Source organism: Protopterus annectens, chromosome 1.part1, assembly GCF_019279795.1.
Source record: "Protopterus annectens isolate FY-2018-M chromosome 1.part1, PAN1.0, whole genome shotgun sequence".
NCBI classification, from domain to species: Eukaryota; Metazoa; Chordata; order Ceratodontiformes; family Protopteridae; genus Protopterus; species Protopterus annectens.
In genome coordinates this window covers 649,341,752-649,364,291 of record NC_056726.1, presented here as the reverse complement: position 1 = coordinate 649,364,291, position 22,540 = coordinate 649,341,752, and the positions used below count along the sequence as shown (strand labels likewise).

The window sequence follows — 22,540 nt, the reverse complement described above, 5'->3', positions numbered from 1 at the left end:
GTGTGACAATAAGGGCATCATATTAAAGTATGTGATTTAATTTTTCTTTCTGAAAGAGTTGGCGCGCACAACCAAATAGATCATGTATACAACAACATCTAGATGCTGCAGAGCTCACAAGCCATCACGGGGCTAGGTAAATGGTGAACTGATGCCTAATGTGTGGATGATGGCTTCATCTCCAGGTTCATTCAGCTCCTGCTCCGGAAGAATGAATGTCCCATAGGGCTTCTGTCCCTAGGGAATGAATGGGTCAATGGTGCAGCCAGAAGCATAGGGCTGGATAGTCAATGTAGACACCAGAAAAAAAATTACATTCCCTACAGCAAGAAAATGAAAAACAGGGCTACTCTTTTTAGTTGTCAGTTGTCTTTGTGAATCAGAACATGCCCAATACATCAATAACCCTCTAATCCTTCTTGCACATAATACAATTACCACAATTAACAGTAAACTGCAGTCTAGCTTTGATTCATCTCAGTCATTACTCAAACAATGGGACCTTATCTTAAACACTACTAAGAGCAAAACATTCTTTCTCAAAACAAGAGCTAAAGTCACTGTCTTTCTAACATCACTATCCCATCCATCTTGCCAAAATATAGCCTTCCATTAGCCTCCCAAATCAAGCTACCAACTAAAAAATTATGTCAGCTTAACGCGTATCTATATTGTGCCAGTGTAGTCCAGACTGAATCGGGTGAGATAGTTGAACTGTTTATTCGGCTATGCTATAACTTCTGAAAAGATTGTTCAAGCAAAGCCCCCCCCACCTTCCCCAGTATGGAGTGAATTGGCAGGGGGGGGGCTTTGATTTCATCAAAATCTTTTTATTTAAGATTTTCGTGTTTTGACAAATACAGTTTAATACATTTTTTTCTGCATTAAAACTTTTATTGAAACCGTTGTAAGTTATAATGACCTAATTCTGGCCACAATATCCTGGTCTGCAAGTATTCTATGACAAAGTTTTTTCCCTTGTGCAGAAACCTCATCCCTTCACCCATGGCAGCAGAAAGATGCTAGTAGGCTTTTTCCAATCCATGTCGTATTTCATTTTATGGAAAATTTGGGGAGAAATCTGAAAAAGAGCAGCCGACTATGGCAAAGGCCACTTTCTCCCGGGGTGGGAGGTTGGTATGATGGTTAAGGTGCTTGCCTTATGAACACAAGGTGCAGGGTTTGATTCTCACATGGGGTAATTGGCTAGGCTTAAAATGGCCCATGATGGCAGTTAGCCTAGTACTAATATATGATCCTATATATATGAACTCTGCTTCACATGGATGGGGATCTCCTAGTTGATTTCGGGAAAGGGTCTTTGAGGGGTTAAAAAAACATATCCCTAAGGCAGACAAGATCTTTCCTTACTCGCATCTAGAGAGCGTGTCTTAGGCCAAATAAGGAAGATCCATCAAATGAAGCACTGATGAATGAAGACTTGAAGAGCTCCACAAGGTTGCACAGGCTCATCCAGGCATGTATCCTGATTATGCCTGAATCCGCATCCTGTGAGGTACCTTCTGCCACATGGGAGATCAGCCTCATGGATCTGTTGGATACAGATTGAAGGGTAACCAGCTGTAAGGAGAGACTATTTTGGTCGACCGCAGACATGGACCCAGAAAGAGATTTGGAGAGTTCTTTAGTCAAATCTGTTTACAATCTTGTAAAATCTGCCAAATAATTCAATGACTGCAGAGCAAAGGTGGCTAAACCATAGTCGTGCTTACTGAATCTGTCAAAAGGCCTTGGACTCCCTTGTTAGGGGGATGGACAGAAGAGCTCTGCTCTGCAAGCTCTGTTTTCATGGCTACTGCCACAACCATAGCATCAACTTGGACTCCCTTGCTCCCGTGTGTCCTTTTCTTGGGAGGAGATAAAAATTTATCTGAATACTTAGGAACAGCAACTCCTCTTGGAAAGGGGTATTGGAAGACAGACCATCTTTTTGCTTTAAAGCTCAAGAATGTCTCTAAATGAGACGCCTTCAGGTGAAAATCTGAGGGACCTTTCCCCTTCATCGAAATCAGTGTCCTCAGTGAGAGATTCCTGAGGAGAATCTAAGTGTCTCCTTTTCCAAGTTCTCTTCTGAGGGACCTCATCAGCAGGATGGTCTGGTGAGGTATGAGAAATGTTCGGACAGTCCTGAAGGACTGATGGAGACTTGAACATGGAATGGAAGAGCAAGGCTCAGAGCAAAAAAGAGGAGGTACAATGATCTGATCCGAGGGGGGTTAGGGATGTCCTTTCACTAGGTAAAGAGAAAGCCCTCTCCACCATCTCAAAATCAGAGCACTTAGGGAAGAACAGAGTCAACGGTTGCAGAGCTGACATTTCCTGAACTGCCATGCCAACCTTTGAAACCCTGTATGCAGCCCACTCAAGGATGGAGACGGACCCAAGCTGCCCAAAGCTGAAGCTCCAAGGGCTAGGATGGCTCCGATAATTTCAGAGTCTACTCTAGTTCTCCAGATCTGGCACCAACACTTCAGGTCTGAGAGTCCACCACTTCTGAAAGGCTCAGAGCAGAATGGGGTCAGGGAAGGTGACCACAGTGAAAGAAGGAATTGTCTTCAGATCTGATGAAAAAAAACCCAGGGATCTCGGACCCAAGAGCTCCAAAACAGCAAGTCGGGTCACAGAAGGAGAAGCTAATTGAGATCTATTGACAGGCAGGCTCGTGGATTTGATGGGAAACAAAGCTGGATCTTTGCTCTGAGGAATTTCCTCATCATCCTATCCACTTCAGGCTTGGACAAACTCCTGGAAGACCTGAGAGAAGAGGTAGTGGATGGTGGTCTAGAATACTTGTGAGCAGATTCCTGCAAGAAGGGAGTGGAAAAGTTATCAGATCAGGTAAAGTAAGAGGTGACCATATCCGAGGCAATTTAAATTTTGGAGCAGTGAGATCTGAAGTTGTTGAATCTGACTTTTTTGATACGTTTGGAGGAGGCTCTGAGGAAGGAGCCAAAGATGTCATAGGATCTGGAGATCGCTTTCTAGAGTCACTGTCCTTGGGATCTGCATCGAGTTTCTCTTAATCAGTTGTCTTTGAGGGGGAAGAAAAAGGAAGAAGGCCCTTCAAAACAAGCTTATTTCGTCTGCCTGTGAGTACCCTGGAGTTAAAGCCAGCACATATGGAGCAATCTGTATCTAAATGGGCAGTGCCCAAGCAGTATACATATTCCCTGTGGGCATCGGAATTGGGTACTTTGTGCCCACAAGTGCACTTCTTGAAGCCAGTTGGTTTATCAGCCATCCTGGCATACCTAAAGAAAAAAAAGTAAAGCCACCAAAAAAAAAAAAATTAACCTTGAAGTACTTTTTTTTTCTTTTAGGAGTATAGGAAAAAGCTACTAACAATGGTAAACAAGAAATACCCAAAAATGGGTAGGAAAAGGACAGGAAAATGACAGCAAAGTACCAGCGATGGCACTAAATAGAAATACTGAGTTCTCAGTAAAAACACAAATGAAGACTGCAAAGGAAAGTAAGGGAGGAAAGCAACAAAAAATCAGTCAATAGACTATCAAGGAAGAAAAACATTTTAAAAGAATTCACTGTGTAACCTAACAAAATGACCAATAGCTTGAGAAAGGATCTTTGTCTGTAGCAATATGGAGGCAAACGAGGTCTGAGGTATGTTAGGTGGGTAGGGCATTATGGGTAAAGAGAGTAGCTCAAGAGTTTGGATCAGAGGATCTGGTAGAAGTGGCAGAGTTGGAATCTGGGACCAATCAGTTGAGGAATGAATGAAAAGGACATCATCAGATACACTGGCACACATGATCATTTTATTTTGTGCAAGATCACAGTATAGTGGGATTGGAGCATTTGCCCTTTTCCCAATGTAGTGCGATCTCGGAGTTAGTATGTAATAATTAGCAGGTGGTGTGTGTTGCTAGGGAGCTTGCCTCACTGCAAAAAAACACAATTTCTTTTTTTCTTTTTTCTCTTGACTGGCATCTGATTAACAAGTTGCTCTTGATCAGTTGCTGTTTGATGCCTTTAAGTTCCAATCAGTTTTTATAAACTCGTACTAGATATACATGCTGTAAGTCCTTAATTCTGAAACTCAGAGGAGTATCATAAAATTTTATATAGTTTGCAGAGTATTTCATCTGTTGGTCATAGTTGTATGTTAAGGTAGTCTCTCTCCCCAGTTGTCATCATCTGGCACCTATGCACAGATACCTTGCTGTTCTCAAATAGTCTTTAAAACCAAGTGAGTATCAAATCAGTACTTACTCTGTATGTGTGTGTGTATGCGTGTATTGCATACTGGTGGTCATACTGTTCTGCCTCACACTTTATGCTATCTCACAGGCTCTCAAAAACATTTTTGATGAGTAATGAAAGTATGCATTTTTAACTCCTTACTGATGACTTTTTTCCTATACTGCACTCCCTGTATATAAAATGCCTGTATCTCCAATATGTGTTGACACATTTTCAAGAAAATGTCAGGCAATGTTACTGTGATCATTACCTATAAAACAACTACAGGTCATACTCCAACTCTTAAAGGAAATGGAGAAGTTGTAACTTGAAATTTAATGGAAAAAACATTTTTATGTCACAGTACTACATAACAATAACAATGTTAGCTGTTTACATGAAAGGACAGTTGTACAAGTAAACTTACCATAACAGTAGATTTTTGAATGATCACTGCTAACGTATCCTTAGCTATATGGGTTATATCCAGCTAAGAATATAAAAGCTGTCTAGTTTCCAAAGCTTCAGGGCACATTCCACTCACCCAAACTGTCAGGCAGCTTGAGCTGAGCTGACTAAAAAACAAGTCTGGGCACCAAGCCCTTCAGACCTTTCCTGCCAGCAGAAAGAGAGAGAGAGAGGCTGAACCCTAAAAGGCCAATACTAAAAAAAAAAAAAAAAAAAAAAAAAAGTCCACACTCTGGCATAAAAACACACCAAAAAATAAGAGGTTGGGGTGGGTAGAGGGAGGGAGTGGCTACTGTATCAAACATCTACTGTTATAGTATGTTCACTTACACAACTGTACTTTGTTCACATATTGATCACTGCTGCAGAAATCTCAGCTATATGGGTAGCTTACCTAGCTTGCATTTGGAAGGTGGAAGGAGATGAGCTCCTGGAGAATGGTCCTAGAAAAGCTTGACCTGGACCTAGAGAAGAAATCAAGCTTACAGTGCTTTGTAAAACTATGCACACAGAGGACCAAGTAGAAGCTTCTAGAATACTTCTAGACTTCAAACTTTTCCAAAAGGGCAGAGATGAAGCAAAGGCCCTAGTAGAGTAGGCCTCAACCCTGCCTGGAATATTTTTGTTATGGTGAGTACAAAAGATACCCATTTGAAAATACTCTGTTTTAACACATGTTGTCACTTCTTACCTTCACAAGAAATGAAAAACTGATCCGAAGATCTGAAAGATTTAGTACTGTCAAGACAGTACCTCATCTGTCTGTGGGCAGCCAAGGCATGGAGTATCCTTTCTCCCTCATTTTTAAAGTTTAGGAAAGAAAACAGGGGGATGGATAGCTTGGTAAAATCGGATACCACTTATGGCATAAAAGGATTAGTTGTCAAAGAAACTCTGTCCTTGTGGAAAATTAGATACGACTGACTCACCACAAAAGCCTGCAACTCAGATGCTCTTCTTGAAGAGGTCAGCACAACCAATAAAAATGTTTCCATGTTAAGAACTTCAAATCAGGTAGTTTAGCTGGTTTAAATGGAACAAGTGTTACAATCCCAAGGAGGGGCCACTGGTTTACTTGAAGGCCTCTTTTGCAAAACTCCTTTCAAAAACTTGAGGATCAATGGGCACACCTGCTGAAATGGCAGATAAATGAACCATGATAGTGAAGTAAGAAAGACCACAGAACAGTTATCCCTGAATGGGTGCTGGTTTCCATTTGCTAATCTAGGATTTTCAAGCAGGGGGCTTTCTTTCTTTCATTAGTACCTACTGCATGTTCTCAGTTAACAGGTGCCTAAAAGGAATTAAGACCATATCATCCAGGCAAGTCAACTGAAGTTGACTGATAAGGGGATGTATCAAATACCCCTTTTCATGTGTGAGTAGATCCAGTCTGTGAGGAAGTTTGTGGTAATTGCCCGTGGCCATTTCCAAAAGAAGGGAGAAACACAGTTTCCCACGCCAGAAGGGAGTCACCACAAATATCAGGATTCCTTCTGAATCTTCATAAGTACCATGGATATTAGCGGGAAGGCATACAGGAACACTCCTGTCCAAGGAAAAGAAAATGTGTCTGTGCTCCAGAACTTCTTGCATGGCATCCTGGAACAGAGTCTTGCCTGTTGATTGTTCAGACAGGAGGTCTATTTCAGGAACTCCTCAATGATGGCTCAACTCATGGAAGACGCAACTTCTAATTTCCATTCATGAGGGTCTGACATTGTCTTTCTCAGCTTGTCTGACGCATAATTTTGCTTTGAAGAAATGTAAAATACCTGTAGAGTTGGACTGTCCTGTGAAGTTCATTTTGTCTTGATTGGACTCTCATAATGATGGTTTGGCACACAGGGCAGTGTATTTAATTAAAGTTACAGTTTTTGTGGTTTTGAGCATAGCTCCTCCCCTTTCTAGTTGGCCACACCCATTCCCATTGACCCCCACTCATTCAGCTGTCTCTTGCAGCCCCCCTTTGATATGAAGTCACCAGCCGCCACTGGTACAAATGCTCAAAAATAGGTACGAATTTTAAATACTGCTCCTATAAACTTAGAAAGGTGTTAGAATAATAGGTTTTGCATTACTATGTATTTTCTGAAGGAAATGAAGTCTGAAAATCAAATGTCTGTCATTGCGTAGTATTATTTACCGAATTAAACCCTCAATGATTTGCCAGAAAACCACAAATGTTGTGTGGAACAGATCAAAAATATGAGGTAAAAATGTGGATAGTCTCAGAAAATCTGGAGAATTGAGAGTTATGGTCATAAGTCTGTCCTGTTGTATTTGATTTCCACTGAGCCCTAATCTTGCACGACTAAGACTTAATGGTGCTAACCACCGTTCATTAATCATGCAAACTATCTAATGCATACTAATGTGGCTCAGTTTCACCCTGATGTGCAACTACATACCATGATTATGAATCCTCCTGCCTATTAATACATTAATCATCAATTCATTTACTACCCATATTTTCTTATCTGTGCTGTTCAGCAATACAGTAAACTCTCAGTTAACCGGAACTCAAACCAGCAAAAAATATCAGAGAGATACAGTACAATTTTCATGTGTTGCACTTTCTGTTTTCCACCCGCAGAAAAATACCTTAAGTTTTAGAAAGGAGGATAGGAATAAATTCCCTCTCTCCCCAACCTGAGAACAAGTCAAACCAAACAAATAGTAAAGGGTACAGTATTACTCAGGCCTATTTTTAATAGTAACGCTCAGTCAACCAGAAACTATAGTTATCCAGCATCTACCAATCCCTATGGGTGCTAGTTAACTGAGAGTTTACTGTAATATACAAAAATGCTCTGAAACAAACAAAAACATTTAGTCAAGGCTTTTATTTAAATAAATTACCTTCCATCCTGCATGTACCGCCTTGCTAAAGTATATTTAGCACAGCACTGATTGACTTCTGCAAAATAGTGAGATAAGGCAGGACTTCGAATAAGCATTTCACCTTGTACTAAGCAAGCAGGATCAGACTGAATATTACTTCCATTACTGTTCTGCAGAACCTGCAAAGAAACAACTTCTTAAAACTGCTATACAGATTCTCAACCAGAGGTAAAACACCAATGATGATTTAAAATAAATTATCTTTGAATGTTTCAAAAAAGAAGTTAAGTACTCACTGTAATGCTCCATCTGTGTTGTCCATTTTCATTCTTCCTCAATCTTGGGTACAGATCCCAACAGTCTGATCTGACACAGCTGTTGCAAATGCTCATGGCAAAGTACAGTTTTGTACCTACCATAAATGTAGATGTTCGAAGATCCACATTGCTGCAGTCCTTACACTTGGGTAGTCCGCTGTCCTCGGTCGGCCCGAATATCAAAGCATTAGGCTGACGTCGGTCAAGGCGCTTAAGACTGACATCAGGACGTCAGGGTACAAATGCGCATGACCGACGTCATATCCTCAGTCTTTTCTTGCCCCAGATGTCAGAAGACCCTAAACAGAAAGGTCAAAACCAAAAGACAGCAAAAAACAACCAACCACCCTTGCACTAATCATATGAACAATATATATACAATATGCACAATATTTACAACCCAAACCACACAACCGCCTCTAACAACAGAGGGAAGGAGGGAGGTAAATTGGACTGCAGCAATGTGGATCTTGAACATCTACATTTATGGTAGGTACAAAACTGTACTATGTTCTTCATCTCACATTGCTGCAGTCCTTACACTTGGGTAGAATCCCAAAGCAGAGGTAAGGGAGGATGGCAAAACTATAAAGTAGTAGGAGCTGCCAAAATGCCCTGTAAAATAGCAGTGGCAAACCCAGCCCTAGATTTAGAGTAAAGTGGAAGGTGGTAACGCTTAGAGAAAGTATGCACTGAACTCCAAGTAGCTGCCTCCAAAATATCTTTAGTTGCCACCCCCCTTAAAAAAGCTGTAGATGTGGCAGTAGCTCTGGTGGAATGAGGCCTAATCCCAGCTGGAACTTCCTTACCATGATGGGAATAACAGAAAGCAATACAAAACCCAATCCACTTAGAAATAGTTTGTTTTGACACAGGCTTGCCCTGAGAACCCAAAGCAAAAGAAACAAACAACTGCTGAGACTGCCTGAACCCTTTAGTTCTGCTCAAATAATATCGCAACTGCCTGTGTATATCCAAGGTGTGCAAAATCTTTTCCCCTTTATTTTGGGGTTTGCATAAAAAGTAGGCAAATGAATAGTTTGGTTTAAAGCCACACTAGAAACCACCTTAGGCATAAAGGAAGGATTAGTACGTAAAGATACCCTATCCTTATGGAAAATTAAGAAAGGCTCAACTGCCATAAGGGCCTGTAATTCAGAAACCCTTCTCAGAGGTAATGGCCAACAAAAAGCAGTCTTCCATGATAAATATTTCAACTCAGCAGTAGCTGCAGGCTCAAAAGGTTGTAGAGTGAGTTTCTCCAACACAAAATTGAGATCCCAAGCAGGAGTAGGAGCTCTACGTGGAGGCCTTATATTCTTTGCCCCTCTAAGGAATTGCTTAAACAAAGGATGAGAAAACAAAGGTGGATCACAGTCATAGTGAGCAGAAATTGCTGCAGCATGAATCTTAATAGAAGAGAAGGACAACCCTTTGTCCAGTAACTCAGCAAGATATTGAAGAGCCACACTTAAATTAGGCTTAGCAACATCAAATTCCTTTGCTGCACTCCAAAATAAAAATCTCTTCCATTTATCTGATACTTTCCTTGTACTAGGCCTTCTGGCCTCCAAAATAACATTCAAAACTTGCTGCGGCAGCTGAGACCCTCCAGGGTTTAAAACAGAATATGCCAGGCTGTTAGGTGAAGAGAGTGAAGTTTGACATTGAGTAAATGACTGTTCTCTTGAGACAGCAGGTGTGGAATCGAAGGCAAAGGCCATAGAGGCTCCCGAACCAGACTTCTCAGTAATGGGTTCCAGTGCTGTCGAGGCCAATCTGGAGCTATTAGAATCATCTTTGGCTTGTCCTGTCTGACCTTTAGGAGTACCTTTGGGAGGAGAGGCAGAGGTGGAAAGGCATACACATGAAGATTGCTCCAATTGAAAGAAAGAGCATCCACTTTCCAAGCTGTGGGATGAAACCTTTTTGTGCAAAACTTTGGCAGCTGGTGGTTTAGTGGAGAAGCGAACAGATCTATGTCTGGAGTTCCCCATGACACTGTCAATTTCTGAAATACATGAGGATCCAATTTCCACTCGTGGGGATCCATAATTTGTCTGCTCAACACGTCTGCTAAGGAGTTCTGTGCTCCCGGCAGAAACCTTGCCTGAAGATTGAGTTGTTAACTGAGAGCAGTCTCCCACAAAATCATTGCTTGCCTGCATAGAGGATAAGAATGTGTTCCCCCTTGCTTGTTGATGTACCACATGACAGTTGTGTTGTCTGTTAGAACCAATACCTGCCCTGGAAGAAGTAAATCCTTGAAAGCTATTAATGCAAATTGGACTGCTAACATCTCCTTCAAGTTGATATGTAGATGTTGTAGTCTGGCAGGCCACGTGTCTTGTATCCACTTTCCATTTAGATGAGCTCCCCAAGCTTTGTCTGAGGCATCTGTCGTTAGAATCTGACTCGCCTCTGGCCGGGTCACAGAGAGTCCCTTGTTTAGGTGACATTCCTGAGCCCACCACAAAAATTCCTTTTGAATGCAAGGTATTATCTGAATGACAGTGTCCATATCTTGGCAGTGCTGAGTCCATACATTTTGAGATACCATTGTAGCTTCCTCATATGCAGTTTGGCATTGGGAAGCACCAGAATACAAGATGCCATGAACCCCAAGGCTTGAAGGACTGTCCTTGCAGTCAGCCTGGACAGAAGAGACAATTGATGGAAGTAAAGTGAAAGATTCTTTTGTTTGTCCGGGGTCAAAAAGGCCATCTGGGATGCTGTATTCAGTCTCACACCCAGAAAGCACATGTCCTGAGAGGGTACTAGACTGGACTTTATTTCGTTCACAGAATACCCCAGGCATCTTAGCACTGCTATCACATATTGTAAATGATGAAGAAGCTCGTCCCTTCCTTTGGCCAGAATCAGGCAATCGTCCAAATAAGGATAAATCTGTATTCCTTTTAGCCTGAAGAAAGCTATCACTGGAGCCAGAACCTTTGTGAACACTCTGGGCAGTAGATAAGCCAAAGGGCAATGCAGAGAACTGATAATGAGAAGTCCCAGCTCAAAAACGCAGATACTTCCTGCAACTTAGCCTGATAGGAACATGAAGGTAAGCTTCCTTGAGATCCAGAGTCACCATCCAGTGATCTTTGCCCAGCAGAGGTAAAAGCTGTTGTAACTTCAACATTTTGAACTTGGGAATGTCCAGATAAGTGTTGAGGATAGACAAATCCAAAATTGGTCTCCACGTGTTCCCCTTCTTTGGTACTAGGAACAGGCGTGAATAAAATCCCAGGCCTACTTCTGGCAGAGGGACCGGCTGTATGGCCCCTATTTGCAGCAGCAGAGAAATTTGTTTTTGAGCCTCTATTCTTTGCTGAGGAGGAACGTCTGGCATGCCCTTGAAAGGAGGCAATGTATGGAAATAAAACCTGTAACCTTGGTGTATAATATCCAATACCCATTTGTCCTGGGTAATCAAATTCCAATTTTCTTTGAAGAGTGCCAACCTTCCTCCCAAAGGTGCTGCCAGACAAGAAGGCTCTGGCAGCTGAAAAGGTAGGTCATTGGGCCTGTTTACGAAAGGACTGGCCCCTGCCCTCACCCGAAGACTGTGCAGGTGAACTCCCTGTTCTAGGTCTGAAAGAGCCCTGAGCTCTACCCCTACCACGCCTAGATCTTCCCCTAGACTGTGAATCATAAGAAGGGTACGTCCACCCCTTAGCAGGCCAATTCCTACTAAACTCGGAGGCTGAACTTGCAAAAAATCTTTAACAGTCTGCATAGACTTAGCCTTGTCCTCCATTTTCTTTAAAACTGCCTCCACAGGAGAACCAAACAATACATCAGACTGTAAAGGAGCATCTAAAATCCTTGTTTTAACATGGTCAGATAAATTCTGATCCCTCAGCCAGGCGTGCCTGCGAAGAACTGACCCAGTGGCAGCCACCCTAGACGAGGCCTGAACAGCATCAAATCCACATTGCAAAGAATGCTTACCCACCTGTTCAGAAACATGTACCAAATCTTGCAATTCTTTACACTCAATGCCTTCCGCCAGAGCATCTACCTTAGACTTCAATTGAGAAAGAAGATAGTTTTGATATTTCAACATGTGAAACTGGCAATTCAAAGCCCTCATAGCTAAGGTGGAAGAAGTATAGACTTTCTTTCCCCATCTATCCAAAGCTCTGGCCTCTTTATCTGGAGGAACCAGATTTTTTACCACAGAGGCCTTGACACCCTTAGGTCCCTGACTAACTGTTTCTGGGTCAGCCCTAGGACTCTTATACAGATATTTATGAGCTTCAGGCACCCTGTAATACCTGTCCGGCTTAACAGGAGCAGGAGGCAAAGAATCAGGATTAAGTGAAGCCTCCGCAAACACATCTTCCACAACATCCAGAACAGGAGGAATAGCCAAAGGCCTATGCTGGGGTAAAAGCAAAAATTCCCTAAGCCTTTTCCTGGAATCAGAGAAGTCCTGACCTTCCCACTTAAAATGCTCCCTCATAGAATGAAGAGTCTCTGAAAAAGAAAAATCCTCTGGAGGAGAAGCAGAAGGAGTAGAATCATCCACATCAGAATCAGAATAAGGAGAATACTCCTGCAAGTCTTCAGCCGAAGACTCTGAAACATCCGAAACCTGCTCAAAACTCCCCAACTCTGGTTCCACCCTAGGCCTCTTATCAGGAGGGGGCAAAGAGCCTCTAATCAAAGTAATTAAATCTTCTGCCATTTTGAGCATGTGCTTCTTGGGCACAGATCCTGAAGAACTAGGAGTGACACCAACAGAAGCTAAACCTGGCCTGCCTCTGGGAGAAGCCTTGGAAACAGAAGGAGAGGGCCTAACCACCCTAAGAAGGGAGGGGAGTACAGTAACCTGAGAAGCCCCTTCAGCCTGACCTGCCTCCTGAGAGGCCACATCCTGCAAAATCAAAGTCTCTCCCTGGGACTCCAGAGAAGCCTCCGGTGGAACCACCGGTTCCACCGACGCCTCCAAAGAACCGGCGTCCGGTACGGATGACTCTTCTTGCCTGGGTTTAGCTGCTTTGTCTTTGCGCTTCTTCGAAGAAGCGGGCGGAGCATCCGACGGCATATTGTAATTGCACCGCTTCCCGAAGACCAACCTGGCACAATCTAACCTCCGCTTAATAGTGCGCTTATTAAACCTAGCACAAAAGCGACACCCAACAACGTCGTGCTCAGGCCCCAAACAAGGAATACACAAAGTATGATAATCTCTATGCGCTATCTGCTTCCCACAAGAAATACAGTTATTCACTTTTTCTGACATCCGGTAAACCACTGAGGCAAGAAAAAACTAAAATATTCCCCAACGGGGTACTTAGCCAACTTTGACTCGGTCTGAAACTCCGTATTCGAAAAATTTCAGAACGCCGAACGGCACTTGCAACGCTGCTTCTGCATCGGACCATGCGGCAAAAAAGACTGAGGATATGACGTCGGTCATGCGCATTTGTACCCTGACGTCCTGATGTCAGTCTTAAGCGCCTTGACCGACGTCAGCCTAATGCTTTGATATTCGGGCCGACCGAGGACAGCGGACTACCCAAGTGTAAGGACTGCAGCAATGTGAGATGAAGAACATCTTAGAACTCTTGAGCTTCTCCCTTACCCAGAATGATGCACCAACCCCAATTACCTCATATCTTGTTTGCTAGATAAAGCATTGGGAAATAATTCTTATACCAAAAAAGGCATAAAAAAAGAAAAAGCAAAAGGTTAGACAACTCTATATCTGGAGCGTTGTCATGCTTGGATTATGCCAATTCTTTCATATCCACTCACTCTTCCAGAAAAAAAAACAGGAGGTGGTTCGTGGGTGGGGAGTTGAGGAAATGTAAAAATGGACAACACAGATAGAAGTTATGGTGAGTACATAGCTTCTTTATCTGATGTCAATTTTCATTCTGTACTCAACTGATGGGAGAGAATCCCCAGCTACCTAAATCCCAGGATGGACTCAAGGCAGGATATTCCTAAGCAACACTGAGCCAAATTATGCTCAATCTCTGTATATCAAATCCACTTTGTAATGAGTGACGAAAGTATGAGGGGAAGCTCAAGTTGCTGCTGCACATAATTCATCCATGGAAGTCCTTGAATGACAAAACTGAGGAAGTTGCTACGCACCTGGCTGAATGAACTTGCTTTCGCAAAGGGGTATCCAATTTGCTGTAAACAAAGGAAATGCAGCCAGTAAGCCATCTGATGAGAGTACTTTTGGATACTGGTTTACCCAGTTTCATATCAGCAAAAGAAACAAATAACTGATCTGTAGTTCTGATGTCCTTTTTTCTGTGCAAGTAGAAATGCATTTACCTATGAAAATCCAATAAATGTAACAAATATTCAACCTTGTTTGAAAAATTTGGAAAGAAAGCTGCTAAATTGATGGACTGGTTAATACTGGATTCTGAAACTATATTGGGCAAAAAGGGTGCATTAGTTCATAATGTAACTATCTTTATGAAAAATTAGATATGTGGGTTTCAGAGAAAAGGTTGAATTTCGGAAAGATGTCTGGTAATGGCCACCAAAAACAAAGTTTTCCAAGAAAGAAATTTAATATCACAGCCATGTGCAGGTTCAAAGGGTGGATGAACCAGGGCTTGCAGTACTAGACCTAGATCCCATGGAGGAGTAGGATCTTTAAAACAGAGGTATTAACAGAAGCGTGCCTCGTAAAAAGGTTTTTACAAAGCTTATGAGAAGCGAATGAGGAGCCATCAAATCCAGTATGGAAATTAGAAATTGCTGCCAACTGAACTTTAATTATTGAAGAACTAGCTCCTTGATTAAAAAGAAGCATCAAGATTATTATGAAGTAGGACAGAAGAGTTCCACATCACTTTGAAGTGCCCAGTGTACAAATCTTTTCCGTTTACTAGCATAAAGTTTCCTTGTCGATGGATTAAGGGAGGATAAAATCTGGCAGTGAGGAGACGAGAGCATAGGGTGTCTGACTATTACTGGAAATGGAGAAACCAAGCTGTCATCTTGAGATTGGGGAAGTCTGGATGTATCATACCTGTCGGATGAGACAGCAGATCTGGAACTGGGTCCAGAATCCAAGGCTGATGAATTAAATAAGGCCGCAGAAAAGGAAACCAAATCTGTCGAAGCCAACAGGGTGCAATGAGGATAACTCCGCTCTTCAACCTGGCAGCTCTCTGTAGGAACTTTGAAATCAAAGGAATTGGGGGATAAAGAAAGTAGACCGGGGCCAATCATGGAGAGCAGGATCCCTCGGTGACTCCCCTGTGGGGGAATTAGGGCAAAGTAGCAGCTGTACTTGTTTAGGGAAGATGCAAAGAGATCGCAGCAAGGCTGGCCAAATTATCAGAAAATCAATTCCACTACATTCTTGTTGAGGGACCATTTATAAAGGTAGTAGCATGCACCTGCTCAGTTTGTCTGCTAATATGTTGGACTTCCCTGGAATATACTTGGCTATAAGAAAGCAGTTGGGAGAGATCACCCATTGCCAAACCCTGAGCACTTCTCGATACAGGGACAAGCATAAGATCTGGTTCCTCCTTGTTTGTTGACATACCAAACTACTGACACGTCTGTTTGAATTGCAATCATTTCTGAAGGGAGAGCATTCTGAAAGGCCTGCAAAGCTAGAAGCACTGCTCTCAGCTCGAGGACACTGATATGCAAAATGGTCTCTTCAGGGGACCATGTGGTTTGTACGGTCTTTCCCAGGTAATGCTCCCCCACCCCCACCCAGCTGGGAAGCATCCATTTTCACAATGGCCTTAGGCTGAGGGAGAATGAACAAATGGCCTTGTAGAACCTCTTTTGACTGAATCCACCACAAGAGATCCTTCTTGCATATATTGGTGATCACTATTAGAGCTGATAAAGGAAGGTGAAGTATTGACCATTGGAAAGCCAACATCCACTGGAGAACTCTCATGTGAAATCTAGCTAAGGGTAGTAATGTTACTGCTGCCGCCATTGACCGCAAAACCTGAAGAACCAAGCGGGCTGAAGTTTTGTACTGCAAACTATGTTTTTTTTATTGTCTAAACTCTGGAGAGGGGAAGTGAGACTATAGCTGACTTAGTACTGAGCAATGCTCCTATGAACTCTAGACTTTGACTTGGTTCTAGATGAGACTTTTCGTAGTTTATGATTATTCCTATTATAGCACATATCTGGATCACTTTTTCTCTTGCCATAATGAGTTGATGCCTTGTCAGGGCAGAGATGAGCCAATAGTCTAAGTATGGAAACACCCATAATCCTTGCAGTCTCAAGTGAGCTGCTACTACTGAGATGCATTTGGTAAATCCCAGCCGGAAGTGTAAAAATCTCCTGGATCATCTGTTCATCTTTATATGATAGTATGCATCCTGAAGATCTATTGAGCACATCCAATTATCCTTTTACAAAACCAGAAGAATGTACTAAACTGTAGCTTGATCTTATAAACAGATTTGTTTAAGATGCTGAGATCCAGAATTGACCTCCAGTCCTGTTTTCTTTGGCACTAAAACAAACCTTGAATATGTTCTGGATTCTAACTGGTCTGGGAGGAACATTTGAATGACTCTTTCTAGCAGCCTTTGAATTTGAATTGCTGCTTGTCCCCTCTGATTGGGTGGAACATTTGAGAATTTTCTTGAATTGGGAGGATAAAGGGAAAATGGTATTGTATAACCTCCGGAAATGATCCTCTGCACCCAAGTATCTGTTATTTCTTGCCAGGCTCTCCAGCATAGAGACAAATGACCCCCAATTACCTGCAGAGGGGGACAATTGGGCCTCCTTTCAGGAAAGCTGAAAAGATTTACCAAAGAAAGAGTCTCTGACACCTTAGTTCTGTGGGCCACCTCTGCCGCAAGGGCAGTGTCTACCATTTGAGTTCCCCCTCTGCCTCTGGGGGAGCCTCCTCCACGTGTGTCCTGGAAAGATCCTTGGGATTTTTTTGAACCATATTTTACCCCCACCTAACTTGAAAAGGATCTTTGAGGGGTGGAAAAACATACACCCAAGGCAGAAAGAGGTTTTACATCCTTCATACACCTGGACAAAGTATCTTTAACCTTGGGGCTAAAAAGAGATGTTCTGTCAAAAGGGGTATTGATGAACAAAGAGTTAAAGGTCTCCCAATGGCAATGCCTTGAACCTACTGCTCTACAGGTTCCTTCTGTTCCATTAGAAATAACCCTCATGAAGGAGTTGGATATTGATTATAGGGTAGCCAACTGAGAGGTGACAGATGCTTTCACTTCTTCAGAAACGGATCCTGAGAGAGTATCTGATAGCTCTTTAATCAGATCCCTCTGTAGTCTTGTAAAATGTGCCAAATAATTCAGTGACCTTAATGTGAAGGTCGCTGAAGCATAGACATGCTTCCCGAATCTGTCCATTGCCCAGGACTCCTTGCTGGAGGGGGAGAACAGAGGAACTTTCCTTCTTAGTGGCCACCACCACAACCATGGTATCAACAGGCACACCCTTGGTCCAAAACCACTTATCCTCTGGGGCTGTCATGATTTTGTCGAGCTTCCTGGGGACTGGATCAATGGTGTCTGGATCTTGCCATGCCTGCTGAGATAACAAGTAATGAGTTCATCGGTGGGTGGAGTTACCCAGGATGTAGATAGGCTGGTACCAAATGCCTCCAGGAGTACAAATTCCTCTGAAGGGTTGCTGAGCTTCCAGTCATCTCTCTGTTTTAGGATCTCCAGGATATCTCTAAATGAGACATTATCAGGAGGTGACCACATGGACCCTTTGCCCTCCTCAAGATCTGTATCTTCAGTAACAGATTCAGGGGAATCTGAATGCTTCCTCCTGCATCTTCTCGTCTTAGGGACCTCCTTAGCAGGCTACTCTGGGGAGGTGTCAGAAGAAGTAGGGAAACCCTGATGGAAAGCCTGGGGATTCAGTACTGGCTGTTCCTGTGGAGAGGATAGTTGAGACTCCAGATGTAGAGACAGGACAGACGTAGACAGAGGATCTGAGGGGGTAGGCACTGTCAGAGTCAGGGGGGCAGACAAGGCTCTCTCCACAACAGCAATGGCAGACTGCCCCTGTGAGGGATAGGACTCCGGATCTGAGACGGCCAGTCCCTGATCCACAGTCTCTCCCTGCCCCGAGGATAGCCCACCAAAGGCTGAAGTCAGAGCCGGACTAACCATTGCTGAGGATCCAAAGTGTAGAAATAGCTCCAAAACCCTCACAGATGAGTGAAGCACCACAGATCAGACAGGGTAATATTGGCTCTGAGAGCTATCCGGATCCGACTGAATCAAAGAGCTCAGAACAAGCCTCAGATCTGAGGGCAAAGGAATTCTTGGATCTGAAGCAGACTGGCCTGCACAACTCAGATCCAAGGGCTCTGAGACCTTGAAAGCAGTCAGACAAGGAATTGGTAAAGGTGGAGTACTGCAAGTACTGATCTCCTGACCCAAAGGGGTAGGAGCCAGAAGGAACACTTACTGGTTCTACTCAGAGAGAATTTTTCTCATTAACCTCTCCACATCGTCTTCTGTAAGGGGTTCTGGAAGAGTGACTGGACAATCCTGAAGAAGACCTTGGTCTGTTTAAGAAAGAGGAAGGAACTATGGTTTGAAATGGGTCAACTGAGGGGGGATGTTTTGTTCTAGATAAAACTACCACATGTTCAGGTCTGTGTGTCAGATCTGAGGGGTCAGATTCAATGCGTTTAATTTTTAGACTTGTCGGATCCGATGATTGCTTCTTTATGTCTCAGATCCCAGGAAGAAGTTGGATCTGTAGATTTTGATGTTTTCATCTTAGGATCTGAGGGAACTGATGGATCCATACAAGACCTTTTCAAGGACTTTTCTGAGGACTTAGAAGAAGCAGTGGAATTGCTTGGAGAAGTGAGAGAAACTTGCCCAGATTTTTCTTCAGAAGCTCCAGATAAAGCCTCGCTAAAGGAGGACAGAAGTAAACACTTCATTAGTAATTTGTTTTTGCATTCAGCCAGAGCCCTTGGGTTGAATGAATGACAGACTGAGAAATTTTCTTGGAGATGAAGGGGTCTAAGACAGTACACGCAAAGCGTATGAGCATCAGAAAAGGATATTTTCTGACCACATTTTCTAAAACCTGCCAGACTTTTACCTTTTCCTGACATTTTCATAAGATATTCTGACAACTACTAACATTAACAAAGACAGGAACACACTCCAAAAACCCACAAAATCTGTACATTTTAAAGATTTTAACTATACTAGAGTAACTATTACGGGTTTTTTTAAATGAAAGGCAAAAGAAGAGAAAGGGCTACCTATAACGATAGTGAAAAGCTACAACGAGCGTACAAGGGAAAGGGAGATAGAAAATACTATAGCATTTTATAGTCTACATTAGTATGAGAGAGATAAAAGGAGACAAACGATCAAGAAACACAACAGAAAATGGAAGAAATAATTAATTTATCTAAACTCAAGCTCGAGAGACTAGCAACTACGTCTTTTGCTGGAAGTGGCAAACAAGATCTGAGGTAATTGGAGTTGGTGCATTCTGGGTAAGGGAGAAGTTTGAGAATCCTAAGTTGCCAGAAGCTTTTGCAACAGCCGAGATGGATCTGACCATTTGGATCTGAACCCATCATTTGAGGACAAAATGAAAACTGACATCAGATCTTTTAATAAGGTGAATAAAAAGATGCATACTAAATAGCAAAAACCTGTCAAACTAAGTGGCATGTTTAACAACCTGCTCTTGCTAAATTAAAAACTGAAAAGTTAAGAACAGTGCATTTCAAAGAGCTGTGCTTATTTAAAGTTTTATAAACTAACTGCAAAGTAAGACTACCTGCCATGCCCAGTCTGCACATTCCTCTTCATAAACAGAAGCTTTGTTTCTCTATGTCCTTAGTTAAGTCTTACTTAACTAATATGATGTACTCTTAAATCCCTCACCAGCATATTCTTAACTTCAAAGCATTTTAATAAGGCTTTCTGCATGAACTTACATTGTTTATCATCAAACAATACTTTGTCTGTGCCCAAGTCCAATGCCAGTAGTTCTACATTACCTAAAGTACGGCCAACCAAATGGCAAACAACCACTGTACTCTGGGGAGGAAGGAAGCCTCACTGTGGAATTACAAATGACATCACCTGGGCTAGTTTATTTCCCTAATGTGAAGGATGTGGGTCACATAATCATGCCTAATTGATCAGTTTGCCAGCTACTGGTACAAATTTTAATGCATAGTAATATGGGCCTCTATTGTGATCTCTGGTGCTGTGTTATCTTCACCTCCCAAGAAAGGAAGCACTGCTACATATAGTATCCTTTGGTATCTGGTCACACTGTCACCACCAGGCACATCAAAAAGCTTGTTCACAGTAGGATTTCTCATCAGGGAAGAGAACAAATCAGGAAAGTTTGAGCAGAGCTTCGTTTTCCTCCCAGATTAAAATTGTACTTTTTATGCTCTAAGACTGAAAAATGTCAATACAAATTAATCTCCGAGTCTCGGATGGTGCTGTGGATCATTAAGTTTGCTTGCATGAAAGCAAAGGGAAAATTTGATCTTAGCAGTTTGGAGCTGCTATGAGGTCAGGCAGAATCCTAGACTATTGGATCTATTTTGAAACTAATGCTGAGAATTTGCTGTCTAAAATGACAATGGTCAGTATGGAAGACTTTCTTTTTATCAACTAATTTATTGGAATACATTAAAAGGTCAGATACAAAAATGAAAAGTGGAAACAGCCTTGAATTTCTCTTCTGATCAGCTGGTGTATTCAAAGGGAGCTTAAAGGAGGTGAAACACAGAATAACTACCTTGGAAGCAGTGTTGCAACTGTTACAAGCTAAATTGTGGATATACAAGACAGAAGAGCAGGTGTAAAAATATATGCTTCACAGTTATTCCTGAAATGGCAGGGGTGGGGGCTTAACTGTTTTGAGCTCAAATAAGGTACGTTAGTGGAATGGTTTTACCTGCTGAAAGAAGAGACAAAAAGTGAGACAGCCTACAGGACTTTTCTTCCACAATCACCTCTAATGAAGCTTCCTAAACTTGTCTTGGATCCCTTCTATACCTATAAACTTAAAGGACTCTGTCAAAACTGCAATCAACTGGAAAAAAATAAAGGTGATGTGAATGAGTATTATGTGGTTATAATTATTCAGCTGAAACAAGGCGCAAAAGAAAGCATCTTTGTTAAAACAATGAAGATGAGCAGAAAAGAGAATTTTAAACTGCTGTGACCAGTTATTTCAGAGTGAACCTTCCTGGGGGAGCAATCACATATGTTCCTGAAACTGCAGATGTCAAAATCAATCTACTGTTGTATTAGGGAGGCAAGAGATTGTCACAGACCCTCAAGTTTGCAGAGGCAGCATCTCTAACCACTTCTGGACAACTGAGAAAGAAAGAAACCAGATGATTTCCTGGTCTTTAAGGAGGCTGTCAGAAAGGCAAAAAGCAGCTTTTGTGGTGAATCACAAAGGAAATAATACACAAAGGTTATAGTTCAGTCTGCAAGATCCTGCCAATAAAGGCAGACTTGAGACTGACTGTATTACCTGAATGGTCATTTGGTGCCAGGACCCTTGGAACGCTGCTGATTTACTCGAACTGAATCTAGGTAAAGTTTTTGTTCTGCTGAAGTTATGTGCCAGAGTTTAAAGAACTGGATATACAAGGTACTCACAAACTTACTGATGTTAATGTAAAAAAAATCCTTACAGTGTAGAATGCATTATTCTAATGCAGATAATACTAAATGTAAAGCTTTGGGTGTATAGTGGTGCTTACCTTTTAAGATTTAATACTTTGAGGCAGTCTGTGTCTGCACCACTGACATCAGAATAGAGAAATGCCCTGTAAGAAGGAAGGTCTCCACCTACCTTGACTGGGCAGACAGAGGAATTTCTTGGTTTAATGAACCGAGGAAACAGTTAAGGAGCAAAATAGGATTGGACTGAAAATACCTGCAAAGTCCACTAAAGTAAACTAATATGCTTAACAAAGAATAGCATTTTTTGGTGTAGCTATAAGTATACGAGTTACATTTGAAATGCAAGTCTTGTAACAACTTTAACAGGTCAGAATAAAGGCTGTGTCATTTTTTAAATATTTTTATTTATAATTTTTGAAGGCTACGTCATGTTCAAGGGAAAATAATTATAGTCATTCTGATAGCTGCATGGCTCCCAGGTGTGCAACAGGGTCTAGAGGTTTAGGATTTTGCTTGGAGGTGTTTCTGTGCCCTGAGTAGACTTCAGAGAATTTTTCCACAGCTGGACAGCAGTTGTTGGATGTGTGATGAGAGGGACAGGGTGTGCTTGAATAAACAGGGCCAAGCCCAAAACTAGAACTAACACCCTAGAGGGAGAGGAAAAAAATATCCAACAGATGGACAACCAGAGCAAAGAACTATACTAAGACCTAACTAACAAATAACTGTGAAAGCTATTAAGAAATGTTCAATAGAAATAGTAAACTTATCTCTCCAACAGCCAAGAGCTGTAGAGAACACCCAATCAGTTGCAGCGGTAAACTAGATCTGGGAAATGTAGTGGTGCACTGTGGGATAGGGCTTTGGCCTCGAGCTGTTTGAGACCGCGAGCTTTGCTAATTGGCAGACTCGGAGCCGATGATCGGCTCCGAACCCATCAGTAAGAATGAAGGCAAGATTGAACAACTTTACATCATGTTTTTTGGCAATGCAGGGAGGTGGCAGATTTTAGAAATT

The 22,540-nt window shown here is 42.2% G+C and overlaps 1 protein-coding gene across 1 annotated transcript in view; it reads right to left on the bottom strand.

Annotated features, from left to right (window-relative positions):
• FANCG (FA complementation group G) overlaps positions 1 to 22,540 on the bottom strand; it is a 1,917,581-nt gene that overhangs the window by 761,014 nt on the left and 1,134,027 nt on the right. The window contains exon 8 of the mRNA XM_044077386.1: positions 7,552 to 7,712. Coding sequence (XP_043933321.1) covers positions 7,552 to 7,712 — 161 coding nt within the window. The remainder of the gene's footprint in view (positions 1 to 7,551; positions 7,713 to 22,540) is intronic.